The sequence below is a fragment of the Apteryx mantelli genome, chromosome 23 (assembly GCF_036417845.1).
Source record: "Apteryx mantelli isolate bAptMan1 chromosome 23, bAptMan1.hap1, whole genome shotgun sequence".
NCBI classification, from domain to species: domain Eukaryota; kingdom Metazoa; phylum Chordata; class Aves; order Apterygiformes; family Apterygidae; genus Apteryx; species Apteryx mantelli.
In genome coordinates, this window is record NC_090000.1 from 7,554,069 (window position 1) to 7,573,824 (window position 19,756).

The 19,756-nt window shown below is 41.9% G+C and overlaps 1 protein-coding gene across 1 annotated transcript in view; it reads left to right on the forward strand.

The window, feature by feature from the left end:
* Positions 1–19,756, forward strand: part of ARHGAP32 (Rho GTPase activating protein 32) — a 272,203-nt gene that overhangs the window by 175,683 nt on the left and 76,764 nt on the right. Inside the window, exons 7-9 of the mRNA XM_067309997.1 lie at positions 13,647–13,784; positions 15,891–15,983; positions 17,682–17,804. Of these exons, the coding sequence (XP_067166098.1) occupies positions 13,647–13,784; positions 15,891–15,983; positions 17,682–17,804 (354 nt within the window). The remainder of the gene's footprint in view (positions 1–13,646; positions 13,785–15,890; positions 15,984–17,681; positions 17,805–19,756) is intronic.

Genomic DNA, 19,756 nt, shown 5'->3' on the forward strand with positions numbered 1-19,756 from the left:
CCCCCAGCTTTGTTTTCTGTGCATCTTTGCAGACACTGGGTACCACTTGTCCCAGGGCAACTGCAGCAAAATACCTAGAGGAATCTAGCTTGCACTGAGAAGTTTGCCCGTGAGAGTTAGGTACCTGAGGCAGCTTGCACGTATTTGAAAATCCCTCTTGCAATACTGACTCTGGGCCTTTATTTGCCTCTGTAAGACTCCCAAAACTGTTTAAAACCTGACCGTGGGCCTTTTTGGATCAAATATTTCTAACCTATCCTTTTAGATGCTCTCAAATGTTCAGATGTCTGTCCTAAGCATTTCTCAGGTGAGATGTGCTGTTTTACATTAGTCAAAACAAAGCAGCTAAAATCTTTGCTTCTGCTATGCTAATCTGTCACTTGGTGTTCTGTGCTTGAATGGTTGATCTTAGGTCGTATACTACGTGCCTTCTGCTCTCAACAGCAATAAATAACAGTGAAGTGACAATAGTAATTTGGGTTAATAAAGAATTTATGAAGCTGGCAAGCAGCCTGAAAAGAGCTGTTTGGCTCTGTTCTGAGTTAAGATGATGCCAAAGCACTGGCAAGGTAGCGTCTTTGGAAAGTTTGGGTTTGTTCCAAGCTTTTTAAAAGTAAAATAGCATCTATAGGAAGGAGAGGAAATGGTATTGAATTGTATTACAGCTTGTCTAGAAACCTTTAAGAACTGCATAATTAACATCTATTACTCTCTAACTGTTTTGGTAATACTGAAGAATAAATTCATTCATTAATTAGGATAATGTTGATTAAGGACAAGGATATAATTGACTGTTCTTTGGAGTTTTGCTGTGGCACACTGATTTGAGTAGGGCAGCATTGGCATCAAACAGGATTATCACTGTGGTGTGCTGTGTCCGTTTCCCCATTTAAAAACACGTAGTGCACCTTAGCCTCTCCGTAATTGTGGGATTTGCCATGGTTAATTTACCGTAGTGAACTAGATGTGTATAGCAATGCAAGCAGCAGTTTTGAGGCAAGGAGGACTTTTCTCCCATTACCTTGTGCTGCCTTTTACTCCGAAGTCCACAGCCGGGCATGGAGCCGGATGTCTGCAGGGTGAGCTAGGAGGTGTGCTGGCGGGAGGACTTCCACGAGTCGTGCCCTTTGCCTGCTTTTGCCGCATCCAGTACATGTTTGCTCTTAGGGACAGCGGAGTGGAAATGCAGAAGTTGGATGTTGTCTTCTGCGGTGCACCGTAGGCTATAATGAAGCCAGCAGCAGCATTGCACCAACCTGTAGCAGGATCTGCATCATCTGAGCTCTGGGGTTTCACTGTCCGGCTGCGGGGCTTGGCCTTTGCTCCATTCCCAGCCACAGAGCAGGTTGAGTACTCTTGTATGTAAATTGAGATGAAAAACTGTTCTGGTTCTTAAACTTTAGTATTTGACTTTTCCACTCATGGTTTTCTTTGATTGTTTCTCAATTTAAATATAGATTATGAGGGAAGTGGGGTCAGCATGGTGCTTTCTTGTTCGTGACTCTGCAAGCTTCAGATACAATAACAGGGTTTTGAATTGAATGATTTATTTATTGAGTGACATTGCAGAGAAAAATACTGCCCTGAAGCTATTTGTGCTAAGACAAATTCCTTCATCAGGTGCAACTTCAGGTGCATTTCTTAAATTGTCCCTTCAGTTTACCGAAGGTACAGGCTTGCTGTGCTCTGTGTTTGTGGTTTCAGCTTTAAGGAATAGCAGAGAAACTGTCTGGCGTATTTATTTGAGGGTGATTGTTACTGGGGAAGAGGTTATCAGAAAATGATCACCATCAGGTAGCAACCTCCCAGTTCATTGGCTGTTTGTGAAAGGGAACTGATGAGTGAAACATGGCAACAACTGCTCTAACGTGCACTTCGGATGTTATTCTGTGATGGAAGCCTACCAGCTGAGGAGGATGTTCAGTGCAGCTCTGGTCTCGAAGGGCAAGATGAGCAAGAGGGAAAATTATTTCTCAGAATAAAATGCAAAATCTCATGGATATGCTGCCATGAAAGTTTTTTTTGAAGCAGTCAAGGCTTTTAAAATTATATGGTAGTTTGTTCATGTTATGTCCTTTGGGCATTTTGCCTTCAGCAAGAAAGCTCTGAATTAGAGAGATCAATCTTCTTGTATCCAAGTGTATTCTATTTAGCTCTGAAGCAAAAGTGAAAATCACTGTTGAAATCTAAGAGGACAGGCTAGCAATTATGGTTTCTGTCTGTGAGTGATGCATTTTGGCAGGGCTTCTGATAGTCATGTGGTGCTTTGTAGACAAGGCTGGGCCTAGCCGCAAATTGAAGAGAACAGTTGGCTTTAAGTATTCTGAAGAGACATTGATTTCTGCCCCATAACTAAGCAAGTGTAAATGCATTGAAGAGGAGCAGTTTATCTACAATTTTACTTGTTTTACAACTTCTCCAAGAGCTGGGTTTGGTGCAAGTCCAAAATAAGAGGAGGATTGTGGTAGATGTGCCTATTTTTCTGAGCTGCCTTGATATTTATTCTTTATAGAAAACTTCAGTGTGCATGCATTTGTAATAGCAGTATTGCAGTGCCTGCTTCCTTGCAAAAGTTGATAGTCATTCAGGACAGATAGTCCAAAGCACATCCATCCAGTATCATCCTCTGCAGGCTGCAAAGTTCCTTTGACCAGTAAGTAATGCAGTGAAGGGGATCGAATGCGGTCAGTTCACCCCCCTCTTCCTTTTGACTTTGCAAAGGAGTTTTTTGACTCATTGCATTTGAAAATCAGGGAGGACTGTTTACCGTAGCAGCTGCACCAACCAAGAAGCGTTTCAGCATTATAAAGAGGAGAGGGTATACTTGGCAGCTTGCTCTTTCTTTTTTTCCTGGCTGTCAGGTCAGCAAGAGCCTTTAACAGTGTAACCAGTTTTCTCTCAAGGAAATGTCAATATTTGTACTTTAGGGAAAAGTTTTTCAGCTAGCCTCGAAGCACAGTTACTGTAAAGACTGTGTATACAGTGTAATGAAGAAATTCCCTTTGGATGCCACAGTTTGAATTTGAGACCTTGCAATGAAATTATTATGGGTTTAGCTGCTTTACAAATGTGATCAACTGGGAGAGAAGCCCTTGAAAAGGGAAAGGGAAGACAACAACTGTTGTTGTTGTTGTTAGGAATGACCCCTTTCAAGAAAGGCACAGAGAAACTGAGACATTTGCACATCTTAGTGGTATAGTTGGACTGCAGTAAAGAAGAAGAGGGACTGAAGAAGCAGGAATGAATCTGGTGTTGGCACAGGAGCATCCCTTGATCTTTCTCACTCTAAATCATCTGGGGTGTTTGCAGAGCTGTAAAAGTGGGTGCGTTTCAAAATAAGCCCTTTGTGAGATACTGGGCTCCCTACTACTCACGGTCGGGCAGGAGAGCTGAGGCCTCCGAGGACTTTGTATTTTGTCGTTCGTGAGCGCGGTCAGAAGCCTGCTGACGCGTAGCTGGTGGCTGAACGAGTGTCATTAAGAAGGACAAGAGGCGCACGGTGATGACGTCTCAAGCCTAAGAGACTTGCATGCAGATGAACTTCTCTTAGCTCTTTACACTTCCAAACAACAGATTCATTAGATCTAAAATGTGAGACAAGCAGGATAGTAAAAAATAAAGGGAAAAAGCATCCTCAAGTCACAGAAAAAAAAAAGCCACATCAGTATAAATTGTATGTATGTAAAGATGCTTTACCGGTAAATCAAAGATGCGTTATTTTCATTTTTTGTAACAAGTATTTACCATCACTGAACAAAAGGGTAAAAACTCTCAGTCTGGAAGGTTTTTGAAAGATATGTCCTACCTTCCCCAGTTACACTGAGGGCACCTTGTTCAGTTAAACACTGAGATTGTGAAGGAAGTTTGCGATTCGGTTCTTATGGGAATAAAGACCATTGGCTTCTTCAGTAACTAGAGGTGTTCTGCCCAACTTGATTTGTTTTTAAGTGACTCTATGTTAAATTAAAAATAAATTTAGTTTAAAACAGTTTGTTTTCACTTTGAATAAAATAAAGCCTTTTTAATTGCATCTGTTTCATTCCAGCTTGGTCGAACATGACAAAATTAACAAAAAGCAAATTTACCAAGAAGATGGTAAAGAAAGTGTTTATTTTTTGCTTGCTATGAGTACTGTGCTATCACACAGCATGCGCGGATCCTTGCCTGTTAAACTTCTGTCTTTATCCTAAGAACCTAAGTTGTCATGGATGCTAAATGGCCTTTGAGGCAGGACTTCTGTCCTGCTTATTACATCTTCCAGAGTTGTGTACCACGAAATAAATAGATTTTTATTGTGAAGAAGACATTTAAAATTACTTCAGTCCTGTCTAGTTTTGCTAGGGAAATCAGTGACTGAATCCTCAGGGGAAACATGACTGAGCTCATTCCTTAAATCTTTGTGTTCGTTAGGGGTTTCTCGTAGTGCCAGTGCAGGTTTGTGCCCCAGCTTCGTTAAAACCCGTGGAGCAGGTGTTGCATGTCACTGTCTTGTGTAACCCATCGTAAACTGACCTAGTTCAGCAAACACTGAGATCCCAGCTCGTTGAGCAAGGTTTACACTTGGAAGTGCGAAACAAGTAAGAATCAGTTCATCTTAGACTGGCTGTGAATTCCTGAGCTCTCCCCCTCCTCGGCAAGAGCTGGGAGCCTTGCAAGCTTTAAAAGCTGTGAACGTGCAGACAGGCTGTGGGATGCAGAAATTAAGCAGAATTGCAAACTAATATAGTTAGATACTGTACAGCGAGTTTGCAGTCCAGGGCTCAGGCTTTGACAGATAAGGAAGAAGGAACTGATTTCTTTTTATGATGCTTTTTTTTTTTTTTTTTTAACTGATTTGTGGTTTCGGAAATACTGTATTTATTTTAAATTTTGTGATTTACCTTTTTAAAAGACCTCATTAAGTATATTAGGTATTAAAGATCACCTGCCTTGAATGTTTCATCTCTTAGATCTTGGCACCACTCTTTAATGTTCCTTTTTAAAACTGGTGCATGCAGCTGCCAAAAAAGCAGCTCTTTTTCCATTTTGGCTACAGCTCCAGTTCTGTTAAAAAAACTCCTCTAAAGTTTCTTGTGTTTCTTGTGCTTTCCAAATAATGTTCCACACTTCTACCCTCTTTCTTTGAGTTGTGGTTATCTACATCTTCAAAACACCTGCTTGCTAGTGAGACTTTCTGACCTATTTAATTGTCCCAAACCCTAATTCTTTGCAGCACCTTCTCAGAACCAACTGGGTGCTTTGCTGCGCTATTTTTGTTTGTTATACCTTCAAAATATATTAGGCACAATACAGAATAGCAGGAATAACCAGGTTTTGTCCTGAGGAGTCTACCTTCCAGTCTAGAATTGCAGCACTTAAGCTGAGATCTGCGAAAGAGCCCCCATTGCTCCTGAAGAAACCACTGCCCCGCTGGGGGACAACTCCTGCAGCGGGACCCTGTGCCGACCACGGCGACAAAACTGCAGAAGAAGACAGGCCTAGGTGAGGAGAAGACAGTGGTTGTCACACACAAGTGTCAGGTAGCTGACTGTTCTTCTGCTGATCCTTAACTACAGGTAGAGACGAGTGCTTGCTGACCTCGTGTTGTACCTACAATATATTGTTGTTCCTTCCAAACTAACTTTTTATGTATCATGTATGCTTACAGACTATCTTCAGGAAATGAAAATTCAGGACCCTGGTGGTGTCTGTACAGGCCTTCTTCCTTAAACTGTTAATGTGTTTTATGTTTATAACCTTACTCAAACTAGTAGGAGATGGACTTAAATTGATAAAATAAAATGCTGCTTTGCATAGCAGGTAGTGAACTTGGCATTTGCTGTCAAAAGACATGTCGGGCAAGCAGGATTGTATAATTTCATGATCAGAAATCCATAAACAGATACTGAAAGGAATAGGCAGAGAGGTTCCCTTCGCCATCCTCCGATAAACCAGTGGTGGATGCTGAGCGAATGCAAGGCGAGGGCCTGCAGGAGAGGTCACGTGCGCGTGCTGCCTCCCGAGAGAGCAGCTCCCGCTCCACTGCCGGGGACGGAATGCTGGGGTGGGCGGGCTGCTGGCCTGGCCCGGTCGGGCATCACTTAAGATGTTAGTGATATTTTTCAAATATTTTTCAGTTTTTTTGCTTTATTCTGTGGTGCCAGGATAAATGGGTTTGTAATGGAAGCAGCGTTAGATACAGCATGTTTCCAATTACTTCCACGCTTTCAAGTTTTTTGTTTTTGTGAATGATGTGGTAGATATGTATGCTGCTATTGCTGAGCAGCCATAGCTGCTTTTCTTGTCTGCCTACCCCTACCCCCCCGCCGAGTTTCTTGGGTTTGGAGCTACAAAATCTTTTCTCCTTGGCAATTAGTCTTAGCAAAAACATGCTTCTGTGCTTTGATCATTTAAAAAAAAAAAAAAAAAAAAAGCCCCCCAAACCCCCTCTGTTTGTTCAGTGATGTGCCCAAGCAGCAAGGCTCAAGAAAATTGAGTTCTATATCTGTCTAAGCTCCTGTCTCTGTAGCTAACCTCAGGCAAGTCATTTTCCAAGTTCTGTTCTGTTTTGTTTTACTAACCTCAGGCAAGTCATTTTCAGAGTTTTTGTTTGTTTGTTTTGTTTTGTTTTAAAGGACAGTCCTGCTTGCTTACTTTCCTGAAACATTGCTTTTTCTCTGTGGTTAAGTGCTGAGTAGATTATAGCGCATGCGGGGCGCAGGCAGGGAAAAGACGTTATTATATTTAAATATGTGCATTGAAAATATCCATATAAGCTTCTGTAAAATACTTATGAATTTATTCCTTGTCTTGCTACCTGTAGGATGGCAGAATTTTAGTTGCCGTTACTTGGCAGTTGGTCTTGTTAGCGGCTTTGAAGTATTTCCTTTGTGGCTGTAAGCTCCCGGTGGGTTATGGCTTCAATTTTGTGAAGTGTAGAAAAGCAGTGCCCCACGCTGCGGCCCCCAGCCCCTGCCTCGCGCTGTGACCCGTTGCTCCTACTGTATAATTTTACTAAAGAGATGATTGATACTGAATTGTTTAAATTATAACATTTAGGGGGAGAAGGGAATTTCATTCAGATGTTGAGAGATGTAAATCCTGTTTCAAGTTCTAAGAGCACTCGGTCTCTGCCTGCCTGCCATTTAGAAATAGGCTTGTTGGGGGGAAGAATGGTTGTTATGGTTTTAAATGCCGTGTGCATAGTGTGCTTGCGTTAGGTCCTCTTAGCATGCCCTTGTTTCTCTGTACCTGTGCAAACGAATTGCCACCACCAAAGCCTGAGCCAAATTTTTGGCTGCTGTCTGGATGCTTCTGGCAAAGCTTCTCATTTTTAGTGATGGTTTCTCCATGGGGAGAAATGGAGAAACCACCAGAAGGTCATGGCTCATTTCAACGTAACACCCAGAAATCTACATATATCTGATCGTGGTGTGTTCCCCAAATCGGTTAGGACGCGCAGGAGTAACACTGCTGGCATTCAGAGCAGGTCTGGGGCAGCCTGGAGTGCCCTCGGGGGTTTCGAGTGTAATTCCTTACTGGCTGTAACTGGAATCAGGGAGAACAAGGAAGTCTAATTTTTAGGGAGAAAAGAGGAAGTGCAGTGATTTCCATTAAAATTATTTTCCCGCTGATTGCAATTAATTAATAATAAACTGTTAATTAATATTAAAGAGATTAATTTCTCCTGTGGAAAAAGGCTATTAAGGATTCACCTCAGAACTACTCCAACGTTCTCCTGCGCCTTCTGCCTCTCGCAGTCTAACCATCTGCACGTTCCCTTCTTGTGGCGGTTTCGTTCTCTCATGCGGCCGTTTCCTGTGATTCCAGGTGGGGGCCTGAAGTTTTAGTATTGCCATCATTCTCACCTTATTTAAAGCTCCCTCCTCCCCATATATATTTTTTCTTCTCAACATAAGTATGTGCAGCTGCCTGACAGCAGAATGGGAATCAAGCTACAAGCCGTTAACAGTATCTTCTAAGCCAAGGCAGCTCCAGAAGCGAACACACATCATCTTCTTGATCTAGCTGGACTGGCTATGGATGTTATTGCCCCCAGCGCTCATCGCTGCCCCGCTCTGCCAGCGAACTCCGCCTGCATTCCCCAGTGGAGTTAAGCTAACGCAGTTGTCTTGCAGCTTCAGGAAGGACCCTGCTGCAAGTGGTCCCTGCCCTATGGCGTGGGGAAGGGGGGGAACTGCTGCCGAGGGGTAGCACCAGGAGCCGTGAAAGCGAGCATCTGTCCGTGCCCTCAAGGTGCGAACTGGAAGTGTGCTAGCCAAAACGCCTTGAACTGCTGAGTGAATACTTTCATTCAGAGGTAAAGTAGCCTTATTTTGCTTTAGTGCAAACTCCCTTCAAGTTTTAAAGTTTTATAATTTCCCTAAAGTCGTAATAATACACCAGAAGGCATGAAATCATCCGAGACATTTTGGTAAACAGACTTAAGCCTAGATAAATCCACCTACAGCACCAGCTAAAAACACTTCCTGGGTAAACTGTAAGTGGTGGATTTTATCAGGCCTGTTCTCTGTTTTGACTAAATTTCTAAGCCATTTTCCAGTGTGATTTGTAATAAAAAAGGGCTGAAGGGTCATGCTAGAATAACATACAGAACCTAAGACCCAGACAGCTGTAAAAGTCACCCACATGGCAGAGTTAAACTCTCCTGGTGGATGCTGGCATTTTTCCAGCTATTTAATACTCAGTATTTTCTTACTGTAGGGTCAAACTGAAGTGACTTTTGCTATATACTTTCATCTCATTTTCTGCTCTCGATCTCCATGTGGACTGGTAAGGTTCATGAGAGCATCCATCTGATTTCTCTCAGGAACTGAGCTTTTGAACCAGAAAAGAAAGGTCTATCCCTGTCTTAAAATAAATAAATCATAGGTGCTACAGAGAAAACATGCTCAGACCGTGGGACAGGAAAGTTGTGCGTGATGGAACTCAGTAGCACCCTGTCTTCCTTGAAGATGCACTGATGGACAAAAACGGAGTCCTCTCTGCACGGATTTCGACAGATTTAGCTGGAAACAAAATATTTTACTACTTCTTACATAATGGGGAGAGGAGATTTGTAAATCTTTATTATACAACTTGCGCATATCTGTTTTCTTAATTAATCCTATCGCAATTACTGATAAGAGACAAACCCATTCACTTCTCTTGCGTTAGCTGGGTGCCTGCGAGTCAGCCAGTGGCTGTTCCCAACGGGAGAAGCGCTGCTTCTTGCCAGATCCCGAGTGAAAACAATTAAGTCCACACAAAAGTATTCCTGTATGTAATTGACCTTGAGCTTATGGGAGCCCCTCTTGGAAATGAGTAAGCTTTTTGCAGTGGTCAGTTGAGCGGTTTAAGAAATGATGGAGCAGAGGTGCTTTTTTTAACTATGGGAATGAAAATGGAGAGGATGTTTAAAAAAGCCTTCCTCTTCCATTTGCTTTTCCCCGTCCAACAATAAGCAAACAGTGCTGCAATAAGTAGTGTCGTTCTGCTAGTAATGAAACAAGCCATCGCTAAGCTGCAACTCTCCTGCTATGTGTTTGGGGCTTGGGAAGAAGGGGAACAGGGAGAGAAACTGCTGCTCAGCCAAAGTATCACCGAGGGAGCTGGCTTGAAGGGAGTACGCAGCTTCCCCTGGTGTGGCCGCGTGTCCTCCTCCCTAGGCAGAGCTAAAAATATTGGCCGTGGAGCTGTGGTTCTGAATCCGTCTCCTGTGACGTGCAGCCGGGGCAGCTTTTCATGCTCTGGGATCGCAGTATAATCGTTTTTACTAATGGACTGTTTAAATCTCTGGCTCGGTGGAAATTAAATCATCAGTTCAGTAACCGCTAATCATCTTTTTAGCATGACATTTCTTCTTGCTTTGATAATGGGAAAGAAGGAAGAAGCTCTGTGCAACGTGCTGAAATCTCACCAGTCTTTCATGATATGTTCAATCCCACGCAGCTTGCTAAAGTGAGGGAAAATGGAAGATGAGATTGCAATAAGAGTGGGAACAAATCCAGATTTTCTGTTTTTTGAAAGATTCCATGATTGTGATGCTTGTCATTGTGAACACTTCTGTTAAATGAAATTCCAAAAAATATTTTGGCTTTCGTTAAGAGATTTTGGTATTTTTTTTTTTCTTTGATTGGTGATCAATTTTTTTTTAAAGACAGTTTATATTGTGGCATTATTGAAATTTTCATTTGGGACTTGAGTTTTTTATCTGTATGAAATTTGTCTTTCTCAAGTTTGTAACCGAAGGTCTGAATTCAGGAAATCACTTGACCGTGTGCTTAACTTTACCTGTATCCTTATGTACCATTGAAATCAATGGGACTTTAGCACATGCTTGTCTAAATCAGGAGCATCGGTTATTAAAGCAAGGAAATTCGATAATGAAAGCTGGCAATGGGAAAACTAGAGGCTGAGCAAAAACTGATATTGAGCAACAATTTATGGAAATGGTTAACAGTGAGAAGGAGGCGTTTTTGCTTTATGGATATTATGTGCATGAGGCACTCGTAATGTTTAGCTTTGCTATAAAACACATAGTTGCAAACATGAACTTGACAAAATGAGGTTGACTTAGTTGTAACTTCCTTTTTCTGCTATTTTATTAACTCTCAAAAAAAAAAAAAAAGTAAAAGCTTTTGCAAAACCCTTCTGGCACTTCAGAATTCTTCAGGAAACGGGGATAAGATGTACAATTTTTATATCGCTATAGTGAAACAGTGTAATATTTTTAATATTGCATGAGGTCATTGTTGCTTCTGCTGCTTCTGCTATGCAACTCTGGAAAACTAGCTGAGAGGAGTTAGAATTTACTTTGTTATGATTTGTACTGGAGATTTGAGTGGAGGCGCTAAATATTGTCCGGTTCCTTCCTAGACTGCTGCAGTGATTCCTTCTCGTGAAGTTAGTTGCATCCCGTGTAAATGGGGCTGTCTTACTTTTTGCTTAAAAATTTATCACCTAAGCTCCAGTTCTGCAAAAGCTTAGCTTAACACTGTTAAAATAACCAAAAGCGTGCATGCTTCCTTTTTATTATTTATTCCACACTTAAAACGGTAGAGTTTGAGGAAATATTTGCATTTAGGGTATTGGTAAAATCTGTATTATTGCACTTGAAACGGTCTTTGGTATTTACACGTCGAGAGTACTGTTCTTCTGAATGGGAGTGAAGAATGTCAGTCCCATTTGTGCGAGAGCCTTGCGAAGGGTTTGCAGGAGAGTGTGAAGCCGAGGGCGGCGATTTCAGGCGCGGGGCGACTTGCCGCGAAGGGCCAGGAGGGGCTGCGGCCCCCAGGCGTGCACGGCGCCCTGCTCTGCAGGTTGCTGCCGCGTGGCTTCGGCAGGGCCGGCGCAGCGGGTCGCTTAGCAGCTGCAAGGAAAAGAAGCGGTGGCTGCGGGGCAGCAGGCTGCAGCTCAGCGCACCACTGCTGCTGCCAGGCAGGCTGGCCCCGCTCCCCAGGCAGGTTCCTTAGCAACTCTCAGGAGCCTGCTTACTGTGATCGCATAGGAGCCAGTAAAACGCTGTCTAAATAAGCTACGCTTTCCACAGCTCAGCCTACACACCCTGCCCCAGAGCAGGAGTCTGCTGACCCAGCTATTCCTGTCCTGTAAATTTCTCTCTTACTGTCTTGCTTTGTGATGGAGAGAGACCACGTATCTGTAACTACCCAGCATTTCAGATCAAGATATCGTGGAAGAATCGTCATTAGTGACAGCATTATGATGATTTGACAGAGATTTGTTCTGTGCTTGGGTGGCATATGAGATGGTATTGAAACGTCCTCTTAGATGCAGCAGGTAGAGCAAATAAAGGAGCGCAGTGATTTCTTGCTCTGTCGTTTCTTACAGTGGTGGCTAAATCCTGCTCAGCTGAAGGTCACAGTGGCAACTTAACAAGACAGCAAGAGCCACTTAATTGCAAAAGATAAAGAAATAGGAAAGGCTTTTCTCTTTTAGAAGATAAATAGATTGGCACTCCTCTTTTTGTTTTTCCTCCTGCAGACTAAAAATAAAATGACATAACTGATGGATATTGCAGCAAAGCGTGTGTGTCCTAAAAGAAGCTAATCCCTTTTCTTTAGGCTTGTGAAATATAGATGATTTCTTGTGATATGAACGTAGAGTTTATGGGCACAGTATACAGCCTGGAGTTGTCTTAAATTAATTTGACAGAATATAGCTAGTACTAGCTTGTATCTAAGTAGCTAAATACCTAGTAGCTTATAGGATTTACATTTACAATTGCCATATAAGCTTTAGATATTAATATAAAAATGATACTTGGAACCTTGCTGGTGAATAAAATAGAGCTGAATAAAGCAGAAGGTGAGTGGGAAGTCGGAGCAGGCCATGCTTTTGTAGCTCGGGTGAAGAGGGCATCGGGGCCAGCAGCCCCCAGCTGCGGTTCTGACAGCCGCTCATGGCAGAGCCGTGAACACATTTTACAGTTAATTAGTTTATCTAGTGAAAACTGAAATTGTGCTGTCGCCTCTTACACCATGCGTTTCGCCGTTTTCTGCACCGGCTGCCAGGCATCGCTTTTCGGTTGTAATCCTTGGCCCCAGCTTGGAGTCGCTGTGTGACCTGGAGCAGTTCAGTGCCTTCCCCTGCCGAGCCTCAGGCCTTGCGTTGCTGCACTGTGGCACCCGCCGTCCTACGGGCCGCCTGCCGCCTGCTCCCTTGCTTTTCTCCTCGGCTCCCCAGGGAGAGAGAGCCGTATGTGGCATGTGAAGCAGAGTGCGTGCTGCTGACAGAGATGCGCTTTTTTCTTAAATATGGCCGTGCTGCTATTTTGAGGAAAGAAAGATTGAAGAAGCCCTTTGCACTTGAAATAGAGGATGGGGAAGCTTTGTGGAGGTCCATGGTCACTGCTAAGTATCGTCTTAGGGACTGCATGGGAGCGCTGAGTAGATTAATAACTGTTCATCAAGTGCTTTGACCTGTGAACTGCTGCATTATTACAGCAGTTTTTATTGACTGTAATAGGCCCTGAAGCATTTAGAAGTAGTCATTAGATATTAAAGGCCTCACAGTGTAAATTATGCTGTGCTGCCATGGTCTCTTCCCTATCCCCTGAAGCAGTTTGTATCTTGTCAATATTTTTAATTGGGCAAGTGATATGCTCTCAGGAGTAAATCTTCAGCTAGTGTTATTCATCATAGGGTTTTGTGGGGGGTTTTTTCGACTTCAGCTGAAGATTAGCCTGGAGAGTCTGACAGAAATATTGCAAGCTCCGGTCTTGCCTGCAGATCCCTTGTTTGTGTATTCTTCTATCTATGCAGAAACTAACTTCAAGCTATTTATACAACCGTTTTATAATTTATGTTTGTGCACAGATACCTTGTGAATGAAAATGCAACAAGATCTTTGCAAGACAGTTAGAACTTAAAAGTTTTGGATAGTTCTCCTTTTATAGCTGCCGGGCCACATCCAGACCTAGTGTTACATAATTGAAGCAGGAGCAATAACAGCTGGGTTGAGTGTGAATAGCTGTCTACAAATTAAAACGCAAAAATATTATTGAGGCACTTTCATCACTCTTGCATGTTTTGCAAAGGAAGATTGCCAGATCTGTCTGTTACTTCTGCAAGAATTGTCATTTTTCTCAGCTAAACAGAATTGGTGAAAAGTTTATAAAAATGTGATGCTGTTTTGTGTTTATGCAGGGGAGGAGCTGGATTGTGAAGCGGAGTTATGAAGACTTCAGAGTACTTGATAAACATCTTCACCTATGTATTTATGACCGACGTTTCTCCCAGCTGTCAGAGCTACCCCGCTCCGATGCCCTGAAGGACAGTCCAGAGGTAAATTATTAGCTCAATAAACAGTTAAAGCACAGAGTCACCAGCAAGTGGATGGAAGATATTTTCCAAAGATGTACAAAGTAGTTTTAATGTGTCCAGGGTTAGATTTGGAAAGTGATTAGAAATAATAAGATCAGTAAGTGTTTTCTACTCTTAATTTCAGTGGTTTAAACAGAAATGCCCTGCCGGGTCATATCAATTAATGTGTTACTGAATTTGAGATGGTTATGGAGAGTATCAAGAAAGAAGCTCTGTTGTCAGTACCTTAGATAAGAGTTTTGTTATGTCGTTGGAAACCTTTTTGATGATGGGGATGTTTGCTGAGTTGTTCTTAGCAACTTCACATTCCTAGGAAATCAGTGTGCTCAGGGACTGCAGCACTGCAAGAGGAAATGCCATTTGGAATATTTATACACTGAAAGTTACTGAAGTTTGGTTTTGAGAGCTTTGGCATTAGTGTAATCTTTAAAAGGTCTTTAAAAAGATTAAAGGGTGTTTTTCCTCAATGAATACGAGGTAGTTGTCCTTTCTTGTCAAATCATCTTCACCTGGAAAGTGGTTAGAGTTCTTTGAGCTTCTTTGCTGTTGATGATTTGGAGGATTTATTCATGTCCACAATGATCTTCAGGGAAGCAGCAGGTGCATCTTCACTGCATCATTTTGGAAGACAGGGAGAGGGAAGCAGTGTAACGTGTGGCTGCAGAAGGTTATCTGAGCCAGTAGAGCATAACAAAACAGCCTCTGTTAGACCTCTCAGTGACGGACAGTGCCCGTTGCTTCATTTCGCAGGTCACTTATCTCCGGGCCCTGCAGTTGCATGTTTGCCCCCTACTATCAAGCGCAAACACAGAAAAATCTTGACATGCTGTGATGAAAGGCTAATGTTGCTTGCTCACAAGACGTGTAGCTGAAAAGGGGAGATCGGGAAATTGAGGCCATTCCAGACATTCAAAGCAGAATCCATCCAGGATCTATAAATCAGGATCTGTGCTCAGTGCCGACTGGATGAGGATTGATTCCTTTAGGACAACACGCAGAGGCTGAAATCGGTGCCCTGCTGAGGTCTACAGAGCTTTTGCCATTGGATACAGAGAGTCGATAATGCTGTCCCGTAGCTCATCAGAGAATGTGATTTATTAGTTGCTTTGTGTTCAGTGTAGGTTATTTCTGAAGAGAATTTAAAGTTGTTAATTGCGTAAATTAGAAGAAATTCAGGATAATTAGTTCCTCAGTTCATTTTTTTTTAATTTTATTTTAGGCATTCCTGCCTCTTAAATCTGCATTTGCACAGCTGATCAAATATATTTAGTATGTACTTTATAGCATAAGGCTGAATATTTGTATTATATCTGGAAGCACAGAAGATGTAGAGATCTCAAACATCTCTAGTGCTCTGTGAAATGTAATTCTGCAGCTGTGTGGTGTCTCACATGCTATATTTTTTGTTTTGAATTGACCAAATTTGAACAAGTGTTCGAGAAGAACAGTGTTTCAAACAGTCCTGCAGACTCTGGGCTGCAATGCTGCTTTGTAATGTTGTCAGTGAAGCTTTGGAAAGACCTCAGTAGGTTCCTTTTTATTAAAGCAAGTTTACTGTTGTAGAAGAGACATTGCTAAGTGTATTTTTAAAACCCTCTTCTATTGTTTTAAATATTACTCTTTTGCCAAGGGACCAATTTGAGGTGCCACATTCTTAAGTGTTTACAAGTGGATGAAAATGGCAGCCTGTGTTTTGTTTCAGTAAATGGTTCTCAGATGTGTTTGATGGTCGTAATATAAATGATTTGTTTGTATGGGAAATTCATGATGAGAGGAGGGCTTTAGATTTAAGGTCCCTTGACAAGGAAAATTACTAAAAATCTACATATCTTAATGAGAATGACATTATTACCTTCACAGGGAACTGCTTCTTTACACATTTTTTGCATAATTATTGCAACACTGTATGCAGTTCACCCTCCTTCTCCAAATGACAAATATCCTTGCAAAAGGGAATATATTTCTATAACTATACCAATGGATAATCTGTGGTAGTTTTGAAGAAGCGTCTCCAAACTATGACGTGTCATTTGAAAAACTCTGTGTGCTCTTTCTTTTCTGTTCCAGCTTGTCACCCAGATGCTGATGGCTTACCTGTCACGTCTCTCAGCCATCGCAGGCAACAAGATAAACTGTGGGCCAGCCCTCACATGGATGGAGGTACAGTTTGAAGCTCAAGATTGTTCTGTTGCCTGACCCTTGCCAGCAGAGCAAGGTGCACGTGCTCCTTCTTCTATCTTTGCAGAGAGGTATAATCCTTCCAGATCTGTTGTTGCCACTGAAATCTCACCCTGAAAGCTTTATTTTCCTGTTGTAGACATGCAGATGGCCACAAAAGGTACAGAGCAAACAGAATCAGATCCCATGTTCAGAATATAGGAGCTTTTTTCTCCTCTTGCTTGGATTTTGTCACCAGAAATTTGCCATTCTTCTGATGTTCACAAAGGAAAAGAAGGTGGCAAGTCTAGTGAAGCAATGATTGGCTTGATGGACACCTGGACAAATCTAGTCCATGGCTGAGGTCTCCAAGTAATAGGTTGCAGGAAATGCACACAATCCTATGCTCTTTTTTTGGCAGGGGAATATTGCAAGTGTGGCAAGTTTCTAAAACCAGTGGAGCTGACTCCCTTATGGTGTTAGTCCGCCCTGTTTTTTATTTTTCCTTGTAATTGCTTCATAGAAACAAGAAATATTATCTGCTCCCATTTGCCATTGCTGTTAGTTAAACCGTTCAACAGAGCCCATGTTGTGCCTGCAGCGGTACTGTTTGTATATTGTGAATTGCAGCTGTAGCTTCGGTTGCTCTATTAATGGTCTTGTACCATCTTAAACAATAGACCTTGTTGGGCAGAGTGCAGGAAGAATGGGGCTGAGTGATGAGGCCACCTGCCGTCTTGGTCAGCAGCGCAGTTACTGCTTAGTCTGGGCAGAAATGTGTGCGTCTTCCCAATGCCTGATGACATCGGTGCATTACACCAGGAATAGAAAGAGCTGTTGTTAGACTGTTGCAAAGCTTCTTTAAATGCTCCTGATATGGATTGAGTGCTTTTTCCTGCCATTTTCCCCACTGACGTGCTCCCCACCCTAAAATCTGTTGGAGTGAGACAAATCTTGGAAACCTTCTCAGCAAAAAGGTAGAAGGGAAGTTTACAGAGGCAAATGAAACTGCAGAATTTACAGCAACACAGTGAACGTAGAGATTACAGCAAAGCAATTGCACATGCCAGTGAATTTGCTGCAATACAATTTGAATTCTCCAGATTAACATGAGTATCTTACCAAAATTTCACATGAGCACAAAAATCCAGGATTTTTGAAAGCAGGTTGATGACTGCAGCAAGGTGTGTGAACCATGTTCTCTTAAAAAAACAAATAAAAAGGTGGGAGAAAGGTGAAAGTGAAGCTTGTTTTCAGTTTCACATCATCTTGTTACCTCAGTGAATCTCTCTGAGCATTAACTACTCTCTGCAGAGAGGTTTTTTTATAGTTATTTTTTATATTGTCATTTTAAGTACTTGAAGAAAAACAATACAATTCAGCGTTAAAGGGAGGTGTAAACATTCACTGTCATGTTACTGTTTGTACACAAAGATGCAAAAATACAGCATTTTTCTTATCAGTTAGGTGGATGGGGACATATGACCTTCTGAGAAGCACTTTGAGCTGTCCTTCCTCTTTCTTTCTATATATGCTGTGCCGTACAATGTCTCTGCGTGCTGTTCTTTTCAGGGGGCCCCCAAGCTGTGCTGTCGCTGCGAATCAGCTTGAAATCTCTGCCGTGTAAGAGCACCAGTAAAATGCATCCTCAGAGCCACTTGTCCTCAGCTGCCTCACAATCTCCTGTGCTCTTTGTTTCAGATTGATAACAAGGGGAATCACCTGCTAGTCCATGAGGAATCATCCATTAATGTTCCTGCTATCGCTGCTGCCCACGTTATTAAGAGATATATTGCTCAGGCAGCAGATGAACTGTCCTTTGAGGTAAATAATAAAACATTCCTTGTTGCCATATGCAGAAGAGTGTAGTATGTGTGTGTGCATCAGAAATATATTCATGCACTTTCAGAATGTTTTGTGTGATGAAGCTTAGAAGACTCAGATAAATACACTTCACTGGATTGGATAGAGGAGTTCAGTCATCTTTAAAATATAGCTTTACTTGGCATTAGTATCTTCTGATTAAACCGATACCGCCAGGTATTCTAGCCTGGTCTCTGAGCAGCAGCAGACCCTGCATAGCTCATATTGTACAGTGTATTAAAAGTATGTTAAATCTGTTCAGGAAGACGCTCTACATATGTGTGTATGTGGACACATGCCAATTTAATTATTCATTGGCCAGTTTTACACAACCTGTGCTCCTGTGAGTGAGTGCATGTCTAAAACCATTTTTAAGCGCTTCTGCTCCCGGAAAGAGTAAAGAACCAGATTATCAAAGAATGTAGTGCTTAAAGGGTAGGTGATGATTCAAAGCTGTTCTGAAAATCTTACTAGATGCAGAATAGGAGCTGCTCTGAAGCAAAGTCATTAAAGATCAGGCCCTGGAATCTCTTGAATATCTGGCTCTCTTGTCTCTCCTACCCAGAAAGCAGTGTTTTATGCTCTGATTGTTTGCTTATGTGCAATGTAGCATAAATGGAGTATTGATAGTATTATGCAAAAAAAAGTATAAATGAAAACAGTTAGTGCCCCAAGGAGTTTTTGTGATCCTAGTCTTAGCATGCAGAATGGGAAGTAAAAATCACAGTGATAGTCTAATGCTGCCAGGGTTTTGATCATATTCAAAGTTGAGGCAATTATTAGTGTACACCAAAGAACGGAGCTAATCAGAAAGACATGTGGGTATGTCATCTTCCAAGTTAAAATGCACAGAGTACAGGATACAGGCTATCAGTCAGTGTCTTAATAGTAATAAAAGCGCTAAGATGGCACTGCCCATTTGTAAATCTCACAGGTCTGTGCCAGCAGGCTGACTTGGCCTTGCCACATCAGGGAGTCAGGCAAGTTGTTATTACGCGTAGTATGCAAGTGGGGAAACCAAGGCACATGCTGCTTTCCAAGTTTGTATACTGAGAAACCTTGGCAGAATAGAAGTGGAATAGGATCAGTTGTTTCACAATGTTGTGTTCTATTCCCTAAACCACATTGTCTTTTTTATATTTAAGCTATTGTTATTTTCTAGCAAGCAATTGTGAAAGTAGCTGACCCTGCCATTTGCTTCTCAGTACTCAAGAAAAATTCTGGTTTCTCTGCTCAGTGTAGTGATAGCATGGTTTCATGGATGGAAATTTTCTCCACCGTTGGTTTGCTGTTTCCTTGAGCAAATCATTTCACATACCTGTGTCTCAGTTTTCCCTCTCTGAAAGATGGGGATGTGTTATCTTTTTTGTAAAGCACTTTGAGATCCATTTGTGCAAAACATCAGGTAAAAGTTAGGCATTACTGTTAATAATTTTCACCATACCTAGCTGCAGTATTAGCTTAGGTTCTGCCCATTCTGCTCTGGCCTATCTCATTTTGCTTTATACAGTCCACACAGATCTTGATTCCCATCAAACCGATTTTAGTATTGAATATGCTGATGTCCTTTTGAACTATTTCAGTATTACATTTTGATGGGAATGAGTAAAACTTCAGAAAACCTGCTTTGTCTCCCTTAATACTAGTCTTTTTCCTTCCTACTGCTGTAACATCACACCGCCTCTCCACTGTTCATTTTCTAATAAAGAAAAGTCTCTGTCAGCTTGTGAACACTAAAGGGAGCTCTTAACTTTTTGCCATGAAAGGAAACAAGCAGACATATGTAGGTGCATACATACAGATATATATATGGCACGAAGTAAAAATGACTTCAGCTACTTGAAAATATCTTCCAAAGTGTTTCATGCTATCACTGCGGTTTAATCAGAACACTTCTGTACCCTTTGGCAGAG